Genomic DNA, 27,334 nt, shown 5'->3' on the forward strand with positions numbered 1-27,334 from the left:
CTAAAAAAGTCATTGCTTTATTAATTAGATGATTCTTCAGAACAGGATGTTATCAACAGAAGATGTTGTCATCTTCAACAATAAAGAAATCCAGCAACATGGATTTCTTTAATGTGTACATTAAATACAATGTGTGCAAGCAATTATATCTTGATAATTCTGTTTATTTTGCTAAATCTTTCCTTGTCAGGGTCCATTTCGTTAAGCGTCTTATTATCAGAAGCAAATGTCTCTGCCAATTTTTTTTCATTGTATTTTTTTTTTTGGGGGGGGGGGGGCCTCAGTTACTTCAGTTTTTTCTCTTTTATCCTGTTATTCTGCAATTTTCTGTGCTTCTTGCTCTCTTCTTCAACAGCTTCTATTAAATGCTTCCCTGTCACCAATCTCTTGTAAGGCTTTGTCTTTGTCGAATCCTGTGAATGTATGAATATATATTTTCAGTAGCTTCTTTCAAACACCAATCATGCACTCTGATATCATTTCATTTCATGCTGCATCTATAGTCTTTGAGCAATTCAAGATATTATATTCCTTCCAAAGTCTCTGAGCATTTTCATACCCTTGGTAGCACCTGAGCAAAAATAAAGTATTTTTTAAATAATATGTCTTGAAAGCAGCAAAAACACTCTGGTCCATAGGGACTAATTGTTATCAATTTTGACAGTTCCAACATACCAGCTGCCCCCAGTCAATTTTTAAACAAGCAAGTATATAAAGCTTCTGATTTTATATAAAGATATAAAATCAGAGCTGAACTTAGGCTTCTCGAAGTAAAATCATCTGCCGGTTCACATTTCAAGTTTTTCCACACTTAGCCCAGCTCCTTCTGCCTTTATTATCGAAATATATTCACAGATACTTTCTTTCCAGCTATTTTTGTTTTCTATCTCACAGTTCTGATGCTGCTACTTTATTTAACAATTTTTCATAGGAATTATGCCAGACATCAAATATCTTTGCCACAGTCTTTAATTCCCCCCCCCCCCTCTGTATATCATTAAAAAAGTAGCAGTAGAAGCAAGAATGGTTTTGAAAACATTTTCCCCTCCATGATATTTTTTTCCCCCATATTCTTTCCAAAATTCTCTTATGATATGTTACTTTTATGCTTATTTTGGTTAAATTTTTCTGTATTTTTCTCTATATTCTTATGTTTCTAATCAGTAAATCAGCATATACTGACTTACTATTCAGAAAATTTTAATATAATTTCTCCTTTTTTATGCATGGCTTTAACTTTGTAAGCCCACTATGGAATTCTGAATTTTTTAAAATCCATGTAGTAGACTATTTAAAATAAAGCATTCTGCCTCTAAGCTTGTGTTCTTGTTTTCATACGCTTTTGAATTTTCCCCAAGCAATTTAGTATAAATAGGAAGTTAGTAATGATGTAAATTTTTCAGGTAGTACTATCATATCCTCTTGAGGGTACAAGAAAGGAACTTGATGATGATGATGTAAACATATAATCCAAAGAATTAAACTTTATTATTTTGTAAATTATAGTAATGGTCTTCCTTTTCATTATGATATTAATTTTTAGTGCTTAATAGCAATGACTACCATCAATTTTTGCAGGTATCGTCATAAAACATAGCATAATTTGTTATGTATTTTATAACGAGACAATGTTAGTAATGTCTAATCTGTGTCCTGAGTAGAAATCTACTACGAACTTATTATCATTAGCTTGTAGTTTCCTCTAAATGGTTAAAAAACATTTATATCTGGGATTCATTTCCTAATCCATTGTTTTATGTCACCAACAAGCATTTTCTTATCAGCAGATCTTTCTAATAACCCAGAGTTCCACTTCCGTACTGTCACAATTTCAAATTCTATAAATTCTTTCCAAAATAATAATAATAAACGAACTGCCTGATTCTAAAGACTTATTGTCTAATTTCCTATTCCGAATTTCATCTGGATCACTACTTGAAATCTACTTCCATCCAAAAAGTTTTTTCTCAATTCACTTCTGATTACTAAAGCTCTTCTATCCTTTCCTCAATTCCTATAGCCTGAAGCAATCATTTTATGCTTATTATTTTAGCAAATTTTACCTGTTTCAGCTTTCAAGCTGAGAGAAACAAAAATGTCAATACTAAGGCTTACAATACTGAGATCCTGTTCATTTTTTTCTGGCACTAATTTAAAAAATAATTGTTTATGATTTATGGAAACCAAAATTCTGAAATAGCTAGACAACTGTATATGGCATCAAAACTCTGCATTTCACAGAGGCATACAGAATAATCACAGATTCTTCAGTATTTACAAACAAGGACATAAGATGAATTATTTCAAAGACTTAGTAAGATTCTCACTTTGCCTTTCTCCTTCAGGAAATGATCAGAATTCAACCTCAGAAGAACAACATGGAACAGATCAGTGTTCCGCAAATTCTTTTAAAAACTGCCTGAATCTAATGAAACAGTCTGATTTTTTCCTCACTTCATTGCACCTGTCATTAAAATTTATTGAAAAAAGTTTGTTTTTGGAACACCAGTCAAATACAGTTGACTAGTATTGTAAGTCCTAGTCACTGGTCTTTAATGCCCCTCCTGGCTGCAGTGCTTTTCCAGTGGCACTTCATTTTACTGTTGGTCCTGTTTCTATGATGAAAACAGTGGGCACCTTGTGTAACTGCATAATTCCTTTCTGTACATGTATCATATCTGATTATATTTTAAAATAATAGCTACTTTGGTCAGCTAAGTCCCAAATCAGCCAATCCTCACTGACTAAGCACCTATGTGGATATCTACAGCACTCATCATGGAATAGTGAGGAATGGACGATAGGTCTCAAGTCTCCCATGCCCAAATGTAACATAAGACATTTTTCAAATGTTTGTGAGCCATAAGATATTTTCTAAAATTATTAATTATTAAAAATAAAAAAATATAGATTTATATTTAAATATGGACTATACAGAGTAATATAAGATTAAATATAGACTTGTAAATACACATATGTATCTATCTCTGTGAAAATATATACGTATCATGAATTTTTGTCTTTTATGATAAACATAATAAAAACCAAAATTGCATTGAGAGAAACATGAGGCTTGCAGGTCAGGATTTGGAAACCACTGTTATAGAACATGGCAATGATAGATGTTCAAGCATTCCAGTTTTAGTTTACATAAACTATAACATAAACTAAATCTTTTTCAAATAACTCAAGGATTCTACTTTTTTACCAGTCATAAACTGAAAAAATGCAAGTAGGGCTTACGGATTAGGACATTACGGGTCATTTCAATTATGGGGATATAAACCAGGGATAGAAAGCATGCAGTGAGAAAGGGAATTGAAGGGGTATATGTGTGTAAAATCTGTTGCAAGAAAGAAAAAATAATGTTGCTATGTTTAAATTTTGCTACCGATTTTTCATAAATTTTATTTCTCTCAGTATTTCCTAATATTTAAAACGTACTGTGAAAATATTATGTGCTGAATATACTGTTATAAGAATTGCTGTAAAAGTGCATGTAGGTGAACTTAATTGTAAAGCTTTGTAGGGATTAGCCAGATTAGCAATGACAAATATCTGCCAAAGGTCTTGAGGTTAAATGTTATTAACAAAGACCATGAGAACAAAGGAATAAGCATGATTTTTAAGGAGCTTGTAGCTCTTAGCTCACCCTCCTTTTTGGCTCGCCTTTTCTCCGGTCGTCATCAAGGCTTTTCCCTGCAGTCGTCGGGCTGTGTTCCCGATGTTGGCCGTTTCCTACTATCCAGCTGTATTCCTGCAACTGGCCGTTCCCCAGGCCGTAGAGGGTCGATAGTGCCCAATCTGAGAACTTCCGATGTTGGCAGTATCTCGATGAGGCAGGTTCTATAAAACTACCGCCAATGAAAGTCCTAGCAGCAAGAAAAAATTTTCCAGGAAAATATGGTCAAATCCTTAGGTGGTGTGCTGTAAAAGTTTTGGGACAGTTCATGCTTGGTTATGTGAGTAAGCAACAGCTTTTATATCTTTTTGTTAAAGCGTGTATTGGAATTGTGTGTGTTGCTTAAGTGTTTGTAAACAGGCGGTTTCTAAATCAAAAGTGTTGTGGGAGAATTTAATTTACGTGTTTGGATATAGAATGTGTGTTTAATTGTAAGACAGGAAATAGTACCAATAAGGAGTGTATGTAGCTAGACAAGATTTAAGTTGCAACTTTTAAAGGATGAGTTTATGTAATTTGTGATCACAGTGGACATATTTTGTATAGCAATGTCACAGGAAACTTCCTTATAAAGTAACTTAGTGTTAAATACACTGTGAGCTTTATTGCATGAATTTTACATTCTAACGTGTGTTTAATGGTTGTGTGGTTTAACTTCTCAGTAACTTATGTCCTTTGTAGTGAAAAAAAAAAAGTTGTGTTTTTGTGATTACCTGGTCTGTTTTCCTTAGCCAATGCACTATCTCTAAAATTAAATTTGCAAACCTGCGGGCATAACAACTAGTCACGACTTGCATTTTAGAGAATTAGTATTTATGTTTTATGATTATTTCTTGTTTTTCCCACCCCATCTTTCTAACAATATCCAATCAAATTAGGTGGCCTAGTCGGGGATAAAAAAAAAAAAAAAAAAAAAAAAAAAAAAAAATCCTAATTTGACTTTGTGTGAAAGAGGGAAACTGCTCACATTAGACTTACTTACTTATATCACTAAGTTTGTCTAATAGCATTGGGGGGGGGGGGGGGGGGGGACATGAAAGGATTAACCTTGAGAGGCCTTATGTTAAAAGTGGAGATACCCTAAGCTTGAATTGAATGAACAAAAGTAAAGTAAGGTCAAGTTAAGATAAAATAAATGAATATAAGCAAAATTAAATAAAATAAGTAAAAATTAAGAATAATAAATAAAAATTTTACACGTGGAACTATAAGGAAGGTGATTATGCAAACAAACAATGCTGTAGTATGCACAATTGTATTATAGATGCATGGTAATCTGTCAAAGATTGCCTGAAAGAAGCATAATCTGACATCCCTAGATAGGAAAACAAATACCGTATTTGTCGGCGTATAGGACACCCCCCCCCCTTTTTTGTACACATTTTTTAGGAAAAAAACTTTATCACTGAATATTATAATGAATTTACAGTATTTCAAATATAAAGTAATAAGTAGGTCTACTTTCAACAAATACCTAATCTAACTAGGAAAGAGAACCCACCTTTTAATCGTCAAAACCCAGAAATTCATCTCCAGAGTTAAATGAAGAGACACTTGAAACCTCTTCTAAATCAGAATCTGAGTCCTCATACAACAAATTATCTTCTGTATCCTCTGTACCATCCAGTGCATTACTAATTCTACACTTCTTAAATGATTTAGCCACTGTCTCAGTTTTCACAGCATCCCATGAAGCTTTGACCCACTCACAAACTTGCAAAATGCTAGGCCTCTTCCTTCTTCCTGATGGCATAACCTCAAAATCTGAAGACTGCATCCAGCTGTTCTACTTCTCCTTCATAAATCCCTTAAATGGTTTATTAATATAGACATCTAAAGGTTGAATCTGACTAGTTAGACCTCCTGGAATTACAGCTAACTGAATTTTCAATTCCTTGAGTTTATTTGTAACATTGTCTGTTCTGTGAGAACGAAACTGATCCCATACTAGAGCATGGCAGGCTTCTTCAACAGTCCACCAGTGCGCCTAGACCAAATTTTATGTATCCATAACTTCATTCCTCCTCCATTCATCCAGCCTTTTGCGTGAACACATACAAACACCCCTTTAAGCAGTTTTTCTTTGGGTAGCGTCTTCCTTTTAAAAATCAATAGTGGTGGCAATTTTGTCCCATCAGCAGAGCAGGATAAAACAACCGTGTAGTGAGTTTTTTCCTGTACCGAAGTTTTAATAGTAACATTTTTAGTGCCCTTGGAATCTACAGTTTTGTTCGAGGGCACATCAAAAGTCAGCAAAACCTCATCCATGTTTCCTATTTGCGCAAGTTCAAAATTGTTCATTTCCTTGCGTTAATGATGAATCGATGAAATTCAATCATTTTTTCTTCATATTCAGCTGGTATCTTTTGTGATATTTTTGTTTTAGTCTGCATACATAGTTGGTTTCTCTTCATGAATCTTGAACACCATGATGTTGAGCCAGTAAAGTTGGCAATCCCTCTTAGTGGCTATCGCTTTCGCTTGATGAATAATCATTTTTGTAGACACATTTTAGGTCACAGAAAAGTCCTGCTTTTCTGTGGTCTAAAATCCAAGTATTCAGTTCTGCCTCAAGTTCTGGCCATTATGCAGCTCCATTTCGTAGATTATGTTTACTGTGAGTTGCGTTTTTTAAATCCTCTTCCTGATTCTGCCAAGTTCTTATCATTTTCTCAGTTGGGGGAGGGTCCGAAATGCCTATCTGCAGCCCTGTTTCCATGTTCTTTAACATACACAATCACACGTAGCTTGTATGCAATATTGTAACAATGCCGACATTTTTCAGCCATTTCCGCCAAATTTGCCAAGAAATTTAAAGAAAATTTAATGGCAGAAATTTATCACCATTCACAACTGTGATCATCGATGACAGCGCATGTGCATCCACTGAACTCTACGTCAGTTTTCTCAAAGCGTGGAATGCGTACCCCCGTGGGGTACATGAAAGGTCTTTAGGGGGTCCGTGGCAATTTTCGGCTATGCATCATTAACCCATAGAATAAAATTCAATGTATCCGTGAAGTTTGAGATCGTAAAACATTCCTATTCTATCACTGAATAAGGTATAGAGACATCTTCAGGCTGTGCAATATGTTTCTCAACAAACAGTGCAATTAGAGACAACTGGAATAACAACAGCACTTACTAATAAATCGCATGTCCCCCTCACACAGAAAATGCTGTACGATTCAAGCAAAACCATATGTTGCCAGTGCAACATATGGTTTTGTTTGAGTGAACGTGTTAAAATGAAAAAATATATAGTGAATGTGTTTCAGATATTATATAAGGATGGTTGAAGAACATTAGCATTTCAACTCAACTGTCGGCTTCTCTTTGTCATTTAGTAGCACGATCTTTTAATGCCGCACCAATCATATGAATGCAGATGTCTGAAGTTTGAGAAACACTGCTCTATGTAACTGGAATGCTCTTACACACACCGCAAGGAAGCAATAAAGAAATCGCGTAACTCGGAACAGAGAAAATTTCCAGAAATGAAAATAATAAAAAACTGAGTATCAGCGTATGAGATGCACCCTGTTTTTCAGACCTATTTTCAAAGAAAAAAAGTGCATCTTATACACACTTGCAGATCATAATCTGCAAATATGGTACATATCAGTTAGATGGATGAATAACATGTTAAACCAAGAGCTGCATAAAAAGAAAACGTTGAGGCACCAGTATTTGGCACTAACAGAATTCCATTATGTTACTGCACAATATAGTTCTAATACATCCAATATAGTCTAATTTGGACCAATCAGTGCCTCTGGTATGGTCATCAATGTATTAGAAAGGCTGGTTAAGAATTGCATCCAAGTATAGGTAGAGTACAACAAACTCAAAGCAATATAAGTATGCAAAATTAACCTGTGACATGGACTGAAGAGTGGCTGACTGACTGATATCAGGAAGTCATATGTGGAAATGCTGAGTCTAAGAGGAGGAGTATACGACAGGTCTCTACACCTACGTGATATCGCCAAGTGTAAGGTTATGCATTTCAGACAGAAGATACTGCAAGCAGAGTATTATATTAATGGAAATTTCCTACAAGTCACTGGCCTGGTTGGCTGATGGTAATGTTGCTCTCCAGCAACAGCTTGCAGGTTGAAGTCGCATCATAGACATGGATGTTTGTGACTGTCTTTAGGTGGGAGATGAATTTAGTGACTGGTGTGACATCATTGCTATGTTTACTGGTGTCCTGAAGGAGTTTGAAAAAAGATCCATGTCTGATCTCTAGAGATATTGTAAAAATAAAGAAAAAATACAAAAAGCTATATAAAATGATAAAAATATTCCATAGTCTGTTCACAGTACTGATGTTTTATGGATTTACAATCCTTCTCCTATCCATGAAAAAAAGAAGGGCACCATTACTTAAGTGATTAATTGGCATCAGATAACTGCACTATTAAAGAAGACACTAATTTATATAAAAAAGTTGTTCTCCCACTTTGCAAGGCTACATCTGGGCTCAGACATGCATATATGGTAACTTAAGTTATTATAAGGAGATGGGGAGAGGGAGAGAGAGAGAGAGTTGAAAAAAAAAATCCACGTATAGGTAAACGAGAGCATGCATAATAATAAATGAGCAACTCTGTAGACTTGTTGTTGCTCACATAAGGGGGGAGAGAATATGGTCTTCAAACTTTAAGAAATAGAAAGAGAAATGACAGAAACATATAAGTCAGTAGGAGAATTTAAAGTAGGAACATAGTGAAATTTTGCAGCTTATGGCTGGTGGGGGGGGTAGAACAGAAGCAGGGGTTATTCCTGGATGCTGGCAAATAAGGACATGGTTAGGAAGTTACATAGGGATCTAAGCTTTACTTTGAGGCATGTGAGAAGTGTGTGAAATAGGCTGTCATTATATGACATATGTCTTCGAGTAAATCTGTTCAAGGAAAAATGCTTTGATATTTAAGTATAACTGACTAAAGACTACCTAGATGAGCCATGGAACTCTGTAGAGGAGCATGCATAATAATAAATTACAACAGCAATAATAAGAAATACATATAAAATGTATTTATTATAGTATGTGAATATTATATAAGAATTATCAGGTAAAAAATCTGATTTGCTGGTCCATGCTGCTACAAGACTGACACACACCCACACAAAAGAAATAAAAATACACATTAACCAATGCACTTACCAATATCCGATGCATATGTATTTATAAGTGGAACTTTGCTTTGAGGAGACCATAAACATACAGTGCCATCAGCAGAACAAGAAAGAAGATGAAGTTTGGAACTATGGATGGACAATCCCCATACAGAATCTGTATGACCTTTGAGAGTAGCAGTCAGAACACTAGGATCTAAATTTCAATATATAATATAAATAAGAAAAACCTTAGAAAACACCTATATACATACATATATAAAATTTATATGAGTTGTATCATTTAAAATAAAAGATATCAATTAAAAATCACTTCAAAAAGTCTAACATGAAAATTTAACCAAGAATATGATATCTCATCTGTAATTGATAACTTGACTTCTGTTATTTCCTGTATGATTAGTATTACAAAAAAGTTGTAGATAGTTATTAAATAAAGTGTTTATTCATACGATTATTATATAGTGGTGCCAATTATTATCACATCTCAGTGTGTATGTGCATACACAAAATGAAACAAATTTCACAAAACGATATGTGTCCTTACTACATATTATTTTATACAGTAAAACTGTTTTATAATTAAATATGAGCACTTGTACGAAATCAAATCCAAGTGTTTTTAAGCTACAAAACCATTGAATTCCTATGGTATTTTTTATTCTATTACACTAAAAAATATGCAATTCACTAAATTGATTTCATACAGATCATGACCACGTAATGGGTCATGATCTGTATTTTGAAAATCACTGATTGCAAGTGAATCTAGAACCATTTTTTAGCTCTAGGTTTCATTTTCATTTCAAATAAAAAAATATAAAAATGGTCTAATTACAGCATAAAAAACATCTTATTCATTAAAGGAATATATTAAACAAACTTCCTTAAATGCCATGTGGCTAGTACTCAATTATTACCACTGAAACGTCATAGTTAATGAAAATGGCTGAAATCAAAATTAAGCCCTAAGGACATATTCTTATATGAATCTTAAATACCAATTTCTTTAACAAAAGTTTCATACGAGAGGAATTTTTGCTATACATAATTTCTAAACACCAAAGTGTTTTCTCACTTCACTAATGCCAAAAGTGAACTAGCTTGAGAAATTTCTATATGTATTCCAAATAACAATTTCAATAAAATGCATTGCGCCAAAGTTCTGGAGTAATTTGCGTACTGATGGGTAAACAACACAATCTAATAGGCACTGTGACTACTCACCAAATGATCATTACTTGTTTCTTCTTTTTTTGCATAATTTTTTTCTGTTGCTTTTGTTTTCTTTATACAGAAAATATTTCTTAGATTGATTTATGTGGGAGAAGAAAAGAAATTTTGTAAGATAGAGTATTCCTTATAAAACCTAAAATGCATGATATTTAAGTCTACATTTCTCCTTCTCATTTTTAATTTCAAAATCTTTTGATGCTACTCTTATATTCGTATATCTTGATATATGCATTAAAAGACTTCAGTGAGTTTTCTTTTCATCCATGAGTAAATTTATTTACTAACATACAGAGTAGATACCATTGAAGTTAATGGAGAAATTTTCTTCTGATATTTTAAAACACAGATTTTGTTATGCTCACTACTATTTCACATACATATGGAATTTTATGAATCTATAGGTAGCACTATTTTAGCAAATTAATAAATGGTTCCACAGTTATTTACTATTTCCACAACCTCATGCTTTGTATAATTTCTTTGATGTTTTGCCATCAGGTCTAGCTCTGAAACCAAATCTCCAATTTTCTTACAGTATGTTGATGTATATTAATCCATCTACATATTAAATTTACTGGTAACATACAGCCAACTCCTTATCTAGTCTAGACTATCTTGTACATCTTCCTGACAATCAGTATATTTTTCTGTCTATAAAAACTCCATTTTTACAGAAGATATATTCATATGGATTCCCATCATCCATCTAGTTATAAATTTTTAATAATCAAAAATCCTGCCCACAAATTCCATGTCATTTGCCCTGATGATGATGATTAGCACAAATGCTGTATGAACATGGCTGCATTCAGATGGATCTTTCTTTTTTTTGGCTATGATAGATCCACTATAAATATAATATATAATACCATATAATCATTTTAATAAACAATCTTCTGATGAGAATAAAAGTCTATTCCATATGCCAGAGGTGTTTCTGAAAGAATGGCTCAGCTCCTACAAAATTTTAACTTAATCCTTCCCTTCTTTCCTGTTCAGAAACTAAACTCCATTTTTTTAATTCCTACAAAAAAGTGCATCCTTACACTATTCCTTGTTCAAGTTATCTCAATTCCTATGGTCAAATTGGCCAATTTACCATGGTTAGACATAAAACCATACAGATTATGCATTTCCAACAACTGAAATTTTCAGAATAGTTATATAAGCCATGGTCCAAACTGAGACCATAGCTTATACAATCACTGACCATCAAAAGGAAAATAATGGCACTTCTTCATTGCAGTTCCTGTAAATCTGTGAGATTATTCAGTCTTGTGAAGACTTTCTGCACAAATCCAAAAGATGATTATTTCACGTGTCAGTTTATTATATATGGGAGACAGTTATCTAAAAGATGAGCATTACACACATACACACACACAGTGGCTGAAAATCCCCGGGAAAAATTATTTTAAATAACACGTTAGTTACATTTGCAAATAACAATTCACATTTTCAAACTTTTATTTATTACCCCCCCCCCAAAAAAAAATTTATGACTGGACCCGTGACTTTACATTTAGAGAGGCAAACTGAGATTATCCTTTTACATGGCTGAGAAGGCCAGTCCCAAAGAAGAGTGGCTGAAGAGAAACACAAGACATCCAGAAAGAAGGATAATTACTGCAGTGTGGTATGCAAGCTCATCTGAAAAGTTAAAGAAACAAGATCTGAATCAAACAAACATTGGTGGGGCTGACCTTACCTGAATGATGAAATGGCAGATGTTACTGCTGAAATAATGTGATAATTTCAGCAGTAAAAAAAAAAAAAGTAAATTTAGCACGAGCCTTGAAATGGTATTACTAAAAAGCACTGTACACGATTGTTTTAAGGAAGAAAGAGTTCCATCCTTACAAATTAAAATTTCTGCAGCATATGATGAAGGATGATCCAGACCAGCAGAGTATGGAAATGTGCCTATGGTTTCTGAGCAGAACTGAAGATATGAACAGAAATGAACATTTTTTAGGCAGTGTGTTATATTCAGATACAGTGAACTGTCATGTGAATGAAAGGTAAATAAGCAAAAATATGGATATTGAGCTATTGCCAATTCTTCATGAATTTCCCAATGAAAGGGGCCAGTGTAGTGTAAATAATGTGATCAGTCCACTCTATTTATTTATTTATTTTCTGGAATTATAACTGGTAATTTACTTGGACATGTTAAAGAATACGATGATACCAACATTGAATTCCATTAGAGGCTAACCAGAATGGATTTTGCAAAATGGCGCTCCTCTTCATTCAGCAGGTGAATTAAACAATACTTTCTGATGGATATGAGGGAGAAGATGGGATCCCTGAGATCAACTGACCTAAATTCTCTAGAAAAGTGGCAAGTTACAAAAATTTGCTGGCATGCAGCAAATTTTAGAGCTACTTTTTTATTTTATTAAATTTTTCTCTTTTTAAGCAGTGTTGCCGAAACATGGCAAACTATTAGTAATTCAGATAACCGAGAGCAAGACTTTAAAATGAATTAGTGGCAACAATGTACTATTGTAAGATAAATATTAAATATTTTATGTGGTGAATTTCAACTAATGACAAGATCTATTTCTGAAAATCTGCTTTGGAAACAGTTTTATTAATGTTATCTATGACTTGGTATGCTAATTAATTAGTGCCAATTTCATTATTTCATTCATAAAAAAAGTATCTTTGCAAGTGGACTCTGTTTTATTTGCAGACTTTGATAATAAAAATAAAATAATGAAGGGGATTCAAAGTTTACAATGGAACTAAAATACTACAAGACACTGAATGTTAAAATTACATTGAGAAGTCAACAGACAACCCCATGGGCAAGGTATATTGTGCCATGTGCGAGTCACGTGTTTCTAGCCAATATAAATTGGAGCATGATCCAGACCAGTCAGATCATGATCAGTGCAACTGTGTCCAGGTGAAATGGCTGTGAGAAGGAAACTGACACCTTGAAAGAAGTGTTGTGATAAAATGCCATATTTTTTTTGCAAACTGTTGACAAACTGAGTCATCTCAGGTCAACAATTAGCGATACGATATGGAAGTGCAGGGAGTCAACTGCAAATGCTAACCACAGTGGACCACCTACCACACTCACTGTGACCTTTTACATATCCTTCACAGCACTGAACAGTGCTGTGAAGGATATGTAACAAACTGCCATTCATTGGGCATTGGCCGGAACATGAATCTGCACAAGATCATTCAGAACCGAGGCTCAAAACATGAGTGTGATGTGCAAACCCCACATTACCCTAACCAACATACGGCATCGTCTTGTGGTGCAAAGAGTGTGTAGATGGGATATGGAAGCTTGGAAAGCTGTATTATGGACCGATGAATCAGCGATGAGCAGATGAATGGGTGTGGCTGATGCCTGGTGAATGTCTCTCTCCAGAGTGCGCAACCCCAACTATGAAATTCGGAGGTGGTGGCATGATGGTATGGTCCTGTTTTGGTCTTGGACCTCTGTTTGTAGTGCCAGAAATGCTGAACTCCAAGAGGTATCTGAACATTCTGGATGATACAATGCTTCCTACTTTGTTGCATCTCTATGGTACTGACCATTGTCTCTTTCAGCAACAGAATAGGACCTCATTACATGTCTACATGAAGAATGGTCCAAACTTTCCATTGTTCACTACCATACGCTTATGGAAAATATGCCCCATAGGATTCCTGCAATCATAGTGAAAGGAGGTCCTACATCTTATTAAGGTGAGTGCCATCACTGTTTGTTCCTCACAATATGGTGCCTGTTGGCTCTTCTTTTTTCTTTCATCAATTCTCTTCAAGATTAGTTATTTATAGCAGATACAACGAAAACTGCTAAATAGATGCAGAAAATTGTCCGAAGGAAGAATTATTAAAACTGGAAAACTTAGAGGAGACAACAAGAGATGAAGAATAGTTACAGCTGTTAAAAGGCCCACTGAACAGATCAATATCCATATACATAAGGTTTCTCCTGTAACAACTGATGGATGCTTAGCATGATAGAGAAAAATGTAGGGTTTATAAATCTATTTGAAAAATATCTTGGACACCTAAGCATTAGGATTTCACTGCATCATATCAAGAAATATTACTGTTCCATATTTAGAACAAAGAACAAAAGTTCTTTGTTCTAACTATGGAACAGTAATATTTCTTGATATTATGAAAAATGCAATGGAAATAATAAATCTTATAGTTAGTCACATTTAAATAAATGCCAATTCCAAAAAGTTATTATGAGATATTAACTCAATTTATTGTTCTACTTATATACAGGGTCTCAGAATTAACAATCTAGTGAAATGTGACAAATTTTTCAAACCTAATGTTTATGTTTAATATGTTATAAATGTAAAAATTTCTAAATTATTTCATAATTTTATTTTCATCTCCTTTCAGAACCCTAACCCAAATAACGAATAAACAAGAACGCATGTTTGTTGTAACATGCTTATTACCTAATTATGATACAAAAACAGATAGATTTATAAATCATAAGTCAAATCTTTATTGAGAACTTTCAACATATGCTCGTCTATATCCCTGCAAATTTCAAATCTATCCTTAGCATTGCAAAATACATTTTGAAGTATTTCAGGAGTTATGTCCTGCACTGCCAACTGAATGCATTCTTTAAGTTCAGCTAAACTATTGATCTTTTGGTGATAAACCTTTGTTTTTATGAAACTCAATGCAAAGAAATCCAGGGTTTCAAATCCAGAGAATGTGGATTTGAAACCACATTCAAGTTTGAAACCAGTGTTCAAGGTCAAGTTATTCTACGTCTAATCCACTGATTCGGAAAGTATCTGTTGAGGTATTGTCGGACAATTAGTACATAATGACATGGTGCTCCACCTCGGTTGAAACACAACATTATCAAGAATGCCATCAAGAAGCTGTGGTTTGAGAAACTGCTGAAGCAATTCAAGGTAGACGGTACCTGTTACAGATGTTTCCTGAAAGAAGAATGGGCCATAAATTTTGGATTTAGTCATTCCAAGCCACGTGCTAACTTTTGGAGAGTATCTTTGCCATTCTATGACTTCGGATGGTATTTCATTGAACCAGATATGACAATTGTGTTGACTGACTTTATCATCACTGAATAAGATATTATCCAATAAACCTCCACTTTCAATCTGATCCACAACTTCTCTTAACGTGAGGAGTTCAAGAATCATTCTCAGACATAGCCAAGTTATCCCGTCTTGGGAGTGGACAGCAGAGTTTTTCTCTCCAGTTTATCTGGGATTTTTACTCCCGCAAGCAGGCCAACCAGCCCTGTGAACACACACAGATTACAGTCACGAATGCTATCCTTAGGGGATGCAGAAGAGGAGTGATGAACCAGCTGCATTAATTCGTCTAAAATCCCCTTATTGGGGGGGGGGGGGGATTTACTCAACCCATCCTAGGACTGATGAGAAAGGATAGGATATCGAATTTAGGAAGAATGTGAATGAAATTTAGATGAAAATTTTAATTTGGACTGATAATATCCACATTCAATCTAACTATGGAGAAGTCTACTAAATCCATTTAATAACATGAAAAAAATAATTCTTTTCATTTTAACAATTTTCTCTTTAACTGAATTATGTGAGACTATTTTAGTATGAACTGTTTAATTTCTGAAAGAAAAAATTGATTAATTAGTGAAAATTCTTAACTTTCATTGCTTTGCATGTGATAAAATACAAACCAAATACTAACAAATTAGCTTTGAATCGAAGCAACAAATATAATATTAAATAACTTTTTATTTCTATGTATAATTCAATGTTTATTGTATCATCTGCATGCTTATTTTTTCGTGTATTGTTAAAAGTAGTGCAACGTGACAACTGTAGAGAAATCATCAATAAAATCAAGGACAAATTTGTAAGGGCCAAGTGCACTAGGCTTATCTCCTGTCCATATGGTGGTCAAGCCTTCTGGTCCCTCACCAAGGCTGCAGTTTGCAGCTTTATGTCCACGTTTTCACCTCTCACATCCTGATGGTACAGTGTTAACATTTTCTGAACATTGGGCAGACTTCTTGGCATAAGTTTTAATCCCCATTTTGTATAGATGATCAAAGCAGATCTCTTGCTGTGCCACAGCCTATCCATTGCATGTCTCCTCTGGAATTTTTGTCGGAAGGACATTTGAAAAATGCTCAGTACCTCAATACCAATAAGTCTTCTGGTTGTAATAGGATTTCTCCAGGTGTACTTTTTTTTAGCTTATGCTCCAAAATGTATTCATTTTGTATCATCTTTTCAAGCAGTTGCATTCACCTGGCATCTAATCAAAAGGTTGGAAACAAGCTATTATTCAGTCTGTTTCCTAAAAAGGTTGATAAAATTCAATTATCAAACTATCACTATTGCTCTGAACTTCACCTCCAGAGGACACAGGCCATGGAAAAGTTTGGAGATTTATTTATTTATTTAGCATATGGCTCACACATGAAAAGTTACATTACAATAATCCTTAATATATATAAACATAATACTTAATATACATATGTAATATAATAACACGTAATACAGTCATATAAGAGACATTCAATCCTAGTTCGCTTCCTAGTCGTGTACCTTGGATAACGTTAAAGAGCCAGACCAAATTAGCAAGCAGACTACCTTCTCCATCTCCCTCTCAGAATGCATTTCCAGCTTCCTGAAGGTCATGGTGAATGCTTTCCTTTCATCAGATTTGTCAATTTGTGCTTGTGTTCTCCATGGCCTTTGCTTTCATCTACACCCTCCCTCCTATAATTCACCCTCCCCCCTTTCTCTGTGTGCCATCCAACCCTAATCTTAGTTTTGCTGATGACAGTACTCTCTGCTCCTCTTTTTCTTTTTCAATGTCATGTTGTGCTCAGGTAATTCATGTTTCTTTATATCATGCCATAAAGGCTGATCTCCTTGCCATTATCAAGTCAGGTGAAGATAACCAAGTGAATTTTAATGCCACCAAAATTCAAACCCCGTCTCATTTGCAGAAAGAAAGATCATGCCTCACTTTTGACAATATACTGGTTGGCAACAAGGATCAGTTTTTCTCTTCTTTGGTTAACTCTCAAATGTCACTCATCCTGGCACAAGCACAACTAGTCCACAAGTACATAGATGCTCTTTTGATGCAGTGTCATTTCTATACATGTTTCTACAGGCATTGCTCCACTAACCTGCTACAATTCATATTCATTCCTCTAATCACATATAAACACAAACAGCTGCTGGTCAATATCCATATACAGTTAAACTCATCCCATTATCACACCAACTTCTCATCTTCTGTCTTCCATTCTGTACAACTCTTTGAAATGTCTCTCCAATTTTGATGACTTTCTCTATACTATTTTCTTTAATGATTACAATCCTCAGGTTTTCAAGAAACACACAGAACTTCTTTCTTCTTTTTAACCACCTACCCACACATAGCACTGTTGTGCCATAGGTCTTGGGACCTCATGTCGGCTGATATAAAACTATATATATAAATCATATGTAACAGCATACGTAATCATGGTATACAATGATGTACATGTAGCCAGATTTTCCTAAATTTTGGCACATGAACAATTTTTGATTTACCATCACTGCTCTAGGTTTTTCTTCTGAGACCTTGTTAAGGGAAAAACTTTATTTTGTCAAAATCTGAAGCATCTGCAAAAGTGAATTACTATCATTTGTTGTGATGTTCATCCCAATATGCTTCAATGGATGCAGAGAAATAAGGTACTTTGTCTGCAAAGGTGTCTGGAGGTTGAAGCAAAAAATACTGAGCATATCTAAAAATGTAACCAATATTGTTAAAGATACGTTTCCACAAAAGTCATACAACAATATATGACTTCATCATCAAATTCCTGACATGTACCCTCAAGGGGTGTACAGGATATGATAATACTACACAAAAAATTTATATCATTACTAACTTCCTACCTACAATTTTCCCCCAAATCAGTCTGTTACTTATCAAGACTCCAATATTATCAGATTTTATATTCCTATTGTCTAAGGCACTTTTTGAAATCAACACTGTGTAACCGCAGTTTAAACTTAGAGCTTAGAGTATGCATGGTTAAATGCTATCTATGGTCTGTACTGCTGTATGGTGCAGAAACTTGGACCTTGAAGACAACATCAATAAAAAGACTTGAAGCCTTTGAGATGTGGTTATACAGACGAATGTTAAAAATCCCATGGACAGCAAAATCGTCCAATCAGGAAGTACTGAAACAAATGAGGAAATCACGTCAACTTTTAGATACCATAAAAAGAAGGAAAACTGCATATCTTGGTCACCTACTTCGTAATAAAAAATATAAGATAATTCAATTGATTATAAAAGGGAAGATAAATGGAAGAAGAGGACAAGGAAGACGAAGAAAATCTTGGCTGGCAGATATCAGACAGTGGACTGGTATGAACGCTGAGAGACTGCTCAGAATAGCTGAGAATCGCTCAAAATTTGCCAAGGTGGTGGCCGACCTCCGATAGGAGATGGCACTCAAAGAAGAAGAAGGAGGCACTTTTTACCGTATCAATCCACCTATATCTTAGTCTTCCTCTGGGTTGTTTTCCTGCCAACCTGGCAGAGAACACTTCTTTTGCTAATCTTTCCTCGCCCATTCTGTTTAAATGACCATACCACCTAAGATTAGCTCTGCTAATGCATTCCTGGATGCTGACAATGTCAAGTTCTTTCCTAATATCCTCGTTTTTAATATGATATTGCCATTGATGCCATCTGTTCACACACCTAATCTTATTCAGGACTCTCATATCTGCAGTCTCTAGTCTTTGGTCAAGTGTTTTACTTCTGACCAAGCTCTCCGATCCATAAGTTAAAACTGATTTGAACACTGTCATGTATACAGCTAATTTAGTGTTCTGACTAATTTCTCTCTTATTCCATATGAATTTATTCAATTGACTTCCTATCATACCAGCTTTGTTGATTCTGTTGTCTATTTCCATATTTAACCACCTTCACTAAAAATCGTGCCCAGGTAGTTGAAATGTTTCACTTGTTCCACAAGTTCCCCATTCAAAACACAGTTGACATTTTCAATGATTCTACCTATTTTCATTGTCTTTGTCTTTTTATTGCTGACCTTCATACCATATCTATTACAAAAGTTATTCAATTTAGTCAAGGAATCTTGCAAACTTGTAGCGGATATGTTTAGAAGTATAACATAGTCCGCATAAAGCAAAGAGCTGACATTAACATCTCCAATTCTGATATCATGCTTAATACCACTTTCCTCCACAATGTGATCCATATAGATAATGAATAACACTGGGGATAATGTACATCCTTGTCTCACACCAGATTTAACATTAAACCATTTTCCTGTACTTCCTTCAATTCTAACTGCTGACTTACAACTCAAATAAAGACTAAGTATTGCTTGATATAATGCCCCATTGACACCATATAACTGCAGCGTATTGAATAGCTTCTCTCTTGGCACCTTGTCATATGCCTTTTCCAAATCGACAAAACTTAAATACAGATCTTTGTTATATTCCCATGCTTTCTCGACTATTTGTTGTAAAATGAAGATCTGATCCTGACAGCCTCTATTTGGCCTGAATCCAGCTTGTTCTTCACCAAGCTTTTCTTCCACAATTCTTCTCGATCGTTTTTCTCAAGTATACTTGCATAGATCTTGCCAGGAACACTCAGTAGGGAAATAGCTCTGTAATTCTCACATTCAGTTTTATTTCCCTTTTTTTATATATGGGTACTATTAGAGCTCTACTCCAATCATCAGGAATTCGTCCCTCTGTCCAGGCCTTCTGAACTGTGCAGTGAAGCCACTGTAAAACATTTATACCACCATGCTTCAGCATTTCTGGTCGAATATCATCTACTCCTGCTGCATTTCCACATTTCAAGCTTTTGATGGCTTTTTCTACTTCAAGTATGGATATGTATTCCTGACTGTATGCCTGTGGAGTGTTTTTTACCACTGTGCAATCATTGCTTGTTTCATTTAGCAATTTTTCGAAGTAATTACTCTATACTTCAAGAATATCTTTTTTACCCGTTTTCATGTCACCTTTATCATCTCTAATTCCTTTTACAGCACTCTTTCCTCCATTTCTAATCTTCTTCAACAACCTCCAGAATATTTTGCCACCTTCTTGATATTTAATTTCTATATTCTTGTCAAAGTCCTCCCATGACCTTTGTTTAGCTAGTTTTACACAGTGTTTAGCTTTCTTACATTTGTCTCTGTATTCTCTAAGAGCACAAGCTGACTTATTTGCCAGAAATTTGATATGCTTTCTTCTTTTCCTTCACTGCCTCTAACTTCCTGTGTCCACCATGGAGTTCTGATTTTTTTATCCTTGCAGACAATCTCACCACATGCCTCTCTGACTGAATCAATCAGGGTTTTCTTCAAGGTTTGGTTCTTGTCCTCAAACTGTTTCAATTTCTCTTCAATAATATTTGTGTATTTTAGTCTACAGTTCACATCAGAGAGCTGCTCAACTTTTATTCACTTTAAAACTTTCTTACATGTCATTCTTTTCAATATGAAATTCAATTTTATCCTCCTCAAGACCAAATAGTGATCGCTTCCGATTTCAAATCCTCTGTACACTCTGGTGTCCTGCACCAGGGAGAAAACATCACTATCAACAATATCATAGTCAATGAGACTTTTCTTATTCCTTGCCTCTTCTCTCCTTGTGAATTTGTGGACATTTTTATGTTGGAACATGGTGTTAGTAATAACCAGTCCATGTCCTGAGCAGAAATCCAACAGATATTTGCCATTATTATTAGCTTTGCTCTTTTCTCCAAATTTTCCCAGAATATTTTTGTATGTCTCACAATCATTTCCTACTCTGCTATTTAGATCCCCAACATGGACCAACTTTTCCTTTTTCATTGTGTCAGCAGCTTTCTCTAGAGCCTCAAAAAATTCCTCCACTTCTACCTTAGTAGAACCTTCTGTGGGACCATAATCACAAACAAATCTCATTGTTGAGTTCTCCATTCTGATATTTGCACACATCACTCTACTCGAGACTGCCTGCCATTCATGAAGATTAGCCTCGTATTTAGTGTTGAATACTATGGCTACCGATTCTTTTCCCTGATTGTCATTGCCTGAATATAACATTTTGTATTTATTGCTAAGAAAGATCTACCAGTTTGTGTCTTTTTTTATTTCAATCACCCCTATTCCTCAGCTAGCTCCATTTCTTAGCCATTCAGGCTTCTTATGTTGATACTAACGATCTTTAACTCAGGTGATGTTGAGTCGGGGTGTGATTTCAGATTCGTTCCAGTAACTGACTTTTCACTGTTCGACATGGTTCCCTGGCGAAAACAACGGAGGCCTTGTTTAACCTGGCAACGCCCCAGCCGGCATGAAATTTTGTCATGTTGTTCCATCATTTTTTATATTGGTTTAAGCCAATAAGGATACAATTTGGTTGGCTAAATCCCAAATTGCCAGACTTATATTCAGTAACTATTTGCTTAGTGAATGTATTCATCATTATGTTATATGCAAATGTTACATTAGGGAAATATCAGCTGTTATTAATTTATTAATTAAAAGTTTCAAGTAACTGTGTTTTTTAACCATTTTATTATTAATCACCCCACGAGTCTATAGCACTGTGCAGTTTTTTTAAATGTACTCTCCCCCCCTCCAAAAAGGTTCCAAAACTTATAACATGTCATTGTCACTGTGGGCAGTGATAAAGAAAAAAGAAACTTACTGATGTGTCTCCTGAGGTTGAGGCCTTTTGAGACAATGGTGGGTAGGAAAACCATTCCTAAGCACAGAGTTAGATGGAACGATAGAGGACAAGACATTTTTCAGTATTTCAGACATTTATCTTGCAGCTGAGTATACTGAACAATGTCTTGTCTGGTATACTTGCAGCTGAGTAACAAATGGATGCTGACTGATAAGAACTGACTGTATTCTACATGCTTAAAAGAAAGCAGAGGTCAGTTAGCAAAAAATGGAATGTATGAAAATATCTATAAATGGTAAACAATTTTGAATGATGCAGATAATGGCCAGTATAATGAGCATCTTTATAAAATATTTTCTAAACTTCCTAAGGAAGTAGACAGAATGCTATACAAAAGTAGTAAATTTTATAAAATTAACATTTATGAGAATATTTTTGAAAACATGGAAAGTAACAACAACTGAATAAATCATGAATTGAATCTTTTATCTCTCTCTCTCTCAGACACTGCATCCATTTGCAACACAGATTTTCTGGTATTCTAACCATCTCACATCATCTGAAAACTATACTTAGAACCTACAAGCTGTTACGTTTTTTGGTAGTAACCTACAAATCTTGAAATATGTTCATGCACCTTTATTTATTAGCTGTGGTATCTGATCTAGGCTGATCTCTTGCCATTTTTATTTTGATAATCCACCTTTATATAGTATAAGTAGCTTCCTTCGATGATTCTGAGACTCCATAAAAGTGTCATATAGTAAGACATTATTGCTGATATTAATAGTTTCTATGACATACACAATTTTAGATGAATTTCTGCAGGTTAAATCCTGATCTGAGTAGGAACTCACTGATACTCTGCTGCTGATGCTGCATGCAGACATTACTGAGATTAGCCAGTGTCAGACAATCAGTTAAATAAATAAACAAACAACACCTTTTATATATATTTTACAGAAAAGAAGGTTCAAACATTAATTAAAAAAACTGATGACACTAGTATAATATTTAAACTAAATCAACAGGCATTACTTCTGAGTTGATTCATAATCTTACTAAGTATTTGTAGATGACACTACTTGTACCACTTCATTTTGTCTGAATCAGACAAGACACAGAATCAGTTTGATTTTTTTTTAATGGCACAAAGACATCAATGCCAGAACACAGGTTATAGCAGCACATATGGTAAATGGTTAGTAAGACAATCACAAACATCCATGCTCTTGGCAGGAATCAAACTCACAGACTCTTGACTGGAGAGGCTAATCATTTGGCCACCCAGGCCAGCACAGAATCAATACTCTTATAGTGCTTGATAGACAAGTTTTTTTCAGACTATACAATCACCAATCACCAGATGAAATTTCACAAAGGATGAGGTCTTAGCAGTAATGAAACCTGCAATGTAATAATACCCATCCAGGAGCATGTGATACTTTTCATTTTCTTTTGTCAGCTATGAGTCTGATTTACATCAGCGATAGCAAACCATAGACCGTTTTGCTGGCCTGGTTGGCCGAGTGGTTTCTGCTATCCAGCCAAAAGACTGTGGGTTTAAATCTCACTGTGGACATGGATGTTTGTAATTGTCTGTGAAAATACTAGAGATGGTGGGCAGGTAATGGTTTTGGTGTAGTTGCAGTTTGTTATAGTTGGTGACTGAGTGGTCAAGACAGAGTTGTAGAGCAAGTGCCCTCCCTCGATGAGTCTATGGATTCCCCAGGGTGTCATGTAATAATATTAATAATCAAGAGTAAAGTATGTTAGACAAACTTTAATTTTAGCTTGCACTATTTGCCTTTTATATGAAGGTTTTGCTCAGAGCCATGCTCTGTCAAAATGGCTTGCAACTCATTAATCCCACCCCTGCTCTTATCCCATCATATCCTTCTCCTTTCCCAAAAATTTCTATCTTTCACCTCCCTCCCAAAGAATTCTCTGCCTACCCTTAAAAAATCTGTTTTTTTTTAAAAAAATTCACATACTTCTTGCCTCACTAATAATTCTCCCACATTTCCAACCCCCCCCCTCCATTTAGCCATACCTCAACAGCAGATAAATGTATATTGCCATACACTGGATGCTGCTGAAAAAGAAGACAACCAGCAACATCCTAAAGGTATGTCCGAATTACTGTTCCTATATATTGTTCATACATCTGACTTTAAAACATCAGTAAAAATTGATTAAAAAGTCAATGACATTATAAAAAAAAGGGGTACTCATAAACAGCAGGTATCAGGGCAGGTGGAATGGCAACATCTGGCTGTCAGATTACACAGTCCTGCAAAATTCGAATCAGAAACAGTTAATAGTTTCCAGACAACTTTTCATGATTCGAATTTTGCAGGACTGTGTAATCTGACAGGTGTGAAGTATCCTATAAGGGAGGCTGTGAAGGACGGAACAAACTTTCAACATATCCTGAAATTGACCTGTGAAACACCGATAAGTAACAAGTTAATTCACTTGACCCAATTACAAATACGTGCTCAACCTGACTTAACATTTGCCCAGAGGGAACAAAGACGGCAATAATAAATTTAGTTTAATCCTTTATCCAAGTGTGAGCAAACAAAGTTTGCGCCTGAAAGTATCTTCAGGAGTGGAGTAAGGTAGTACAACACTGGGCAACTCGTCGCAAAGGTGGAGCAAGCTAACATCACTCCTTGTGGATATGTATAATGTTATGCATTAAGGGAAGGGCCACTACCCAGACTAGTTTCGACCTTTATTGAGGTCTCTTCAGTGGGAGCCAGGCCCAAGTGGAGATACCAGGCAGAAGCATTAGCAAGGTCAACTCTACCTATAGGAGTTGCCAAACGGTGTGCCACCTTTTTATTAAGTTACTCTGGATTTAGAGAAAGATGTTGAAAGTTTATTTTTCACTTGGTTAGAATATAATAAATTTAGTTTAATCCTTTATTCAAGTGTGAGCAAACAAAGTTTGCTCCCGAAAGTATCTTCAGGTAAGGTAGTACAACACCGGGCAACTATTTGCAAAGGTGGAGCAAGCTAACATCACTCCTATCTCAGTATCTCCCATAATGCAAAACTCATCTCCTTGCGGATATGTATAATGTTATGCATTAAGGGAAGGGCCACTACCCAGACTAGTTTCGACCTTTACTGAGGTCTCTTCAGTGGGAGCCAGGCCAAAGTGGAGATACCAGGCAGAAGCATTAGCAAGGTGTTGCCCGGTGTGCTACCTTTTTATTAAGAAAATAAACTTTCTTCATCAAAAAAAAAAAGACACCAACTTCGAAGACAACTTGAAGAAAAATACCAAAATGGAGACAACAGTTGGATCATGGACTACAAACAAGCCAAACTAGCGCAAAAATCAAGCAACACCACTAGCAGCCAGCAAGAAGACCAGTATGCAGGCACTGCATAGGAAACAAGCAAGACTCTTGCAGTCAAATACATGCCTCACAGATGTTGCACATGCACTAACGTCCATGGCCACAACTCCAACCTTAATAGTGTCCTCTACAATCTTCAGTCTACCAAACCCCCACCCACTCTTTTTGGCAGAAACACAAATCTCACCCCACCCCTATAAATCTCAACCTTCCCAACTACACACTAACTCCTTTTGGCCCAAGGATGCCTGCGCATATATATCCGATCTGACATACCCTGCCAGAGAGAATCTAACCTAGAATTGCCCAACTTTGACCTTCTCGGGTTGAAAATATCCCTTCTCCACTCAGTCAAATTCATTTGCTGTCTCTATTGCTCTCCTAATGCCACCAACCACTCTGAGCTCTTTAATTTCCTCTCCTTAAAAATTTATTTTCTCTAGTCCCACTCTCCTAACAGCAAGATCATCCTCCTAGGAGATTTTAATGTCCATAACACCAACTGGCTCTCCTCCTCCTCCAGTTGTATGGAGGAGGAAGAGGAGAGCCAGTTGGTGTTATGGATCTCTTCCTTACCAGTGAGATCCATGGATTCACCGTTCCAAATACGCAGTGAATGTAGTGAGCTCCCTGGTTAATTCTGACCACAATCTAGTGCTCATCTCCTCCCCCATGCAACAACGCCAACACAGTCATTCCCACACAAAGAATAGTTTGGTATTGTAACAGTGTCGAGTGGGACAGCCTCCAAGACTACTATGCTTCATTGTCATGGTTGGACTATTGTTTCCAGTCTTCCTATCCAAACATATGCACCCAACATATCACCAAAGTAATCCTCACTGGCATGGAAACATACATTCTCCATTTCTCTGAATTGCCGTCCCCTACTTAAAACTTGGTTCTCCAGAAGATGTGCCAAGGCTTTTAAAATGAAAAATCAAGCATACCACAACTGGCTCAAATAAAGAACTCCATCCACCTTCAATGCTTATGCTGAAACCTGACACAGATGCGAGAAAACTATCAATGCTTCCAAAACAGAATTTAAAGGGGCAAAGAGCAGGGAACTTGCAGCTTGCAAGTTTTGATCTCCTGCCAAAGCAACTGGTTGTAACTTTTGCCCTACACTATTCCCACTCCTATCATACGCAGATGATTCTACTGCATCATTGCCCAGGAGATCTACTCTCATATATCACCTGTCTCTGGACAAATGCCATGGAGAAATTTGGTGAATCTCAAGTGGTCGCACTTGATATCTCCAAAGCTTTTGATTGGGTCTGGCACAAAGACTTACTCAGCAAACTCCAATCACTTAGACTGTCTTAGGACTTCTGCAGTTGGATTGTCAGCTTTCTGTCTGGATGTACACTATGTGTGTGATTGTAGATGGTTCCCTATCCTCTCACCATCCAACTAATGCTGGGGTTCCACAAGGTTCTGTTCTCTCACCAACCCTCTTCTGTATATCAATGAGCTACTTCAGTTGACCTCCAACCTAATACATAGTTTTGCAGATGACAGCTAATTGCACTCTTCTCTTTCATTTGACAAACCTTACTCTACACAACTTACTTCAACCTACAGAACATCAACCACCACTGCCCTCAATTCTGACCTCCAAACCATCCTCCAATGGTGCTCAGATAACCTTGTCAACTTCGTTGCTAGTAAAATCCAGTTCTGTCTTATTTCTCATAAAAAATAATAATCCCCCCCCCCCCCCAGTATTATTTTTGATTTCACTTAAATTTCCATATAAGATGTGATTTTTCTTCTTGGAATTACCCTGACATCAGGGCTCTCTCTCTCCTGGCATAAACACATCACAACCATTGCATCCTCAGCTTACAAAAAACTAGGATTTCTCTTTTGCTCAAGACATTACTTCAACTCAAAACAGCTGTTAACCTGTGTGTTGGGAGTTCTTCTTCAAGAACTCCCAGCACAAACTTCATCCCTCTGGGAAAAAGAACTATGCTTAATTTAAAGAAAAAGAAAGATATCATTATACTCAAAGCAGATAAAGGAAACAGCACAGTGATCTTAAACACCAAAGACTACAAAGATAAACATAGCTATTTACTATCAGACATGTCTGTTTACCGTGTCCTAATAACAGATCCAACGTTAAAAAATTACAACGATACCAACACCTTATTACGCCACATGGT

The 27,334-nt window shown here is 35.7% G+C and overlaps 1 protein-coding gene across 5 annotated transcripts in view; it reads right to left on the minus strand.

The window, feature by feature from the left end:
* The window catches only part of Cka (Connector of kinase to AP-1), a 570,985-nt gene that overhangs the window by 110,546 nt on the left and 433,105 nt on the right, over positions 1-27,334 (minus strand). For all 5 annotated transcript variants that reach the window (XM_090399493.1, XM_090399496.1, XM_090399494.1 and 2 more), the window contains one exon: positions 8,856-9,023. In XM_090399493.1, the coding sequence (XP_090255619.1) occupies positions 8,856-9,023 (168 nt within the window). The remainder of the gene's footprint in view (positions 1-8,855; positions 9,024-27,334) is intronic.

The sequence above is a fragment of the Typopeltis vanoorti genome, chromosome 10, assembly GCF_054136105.1.
Source record: "Typopeltis vanoorti isolate ZY-2024b chromosome 10, IOZ_Tvanoo_1.0, whole genome shotgun sequence".
Lineage (NCBI taxonomy): Eukaryota > Metazoa > Arthropoda > Arachnida > Uropygi > Thelyphonidae > Typopeltis > Typopeltis vanoorti.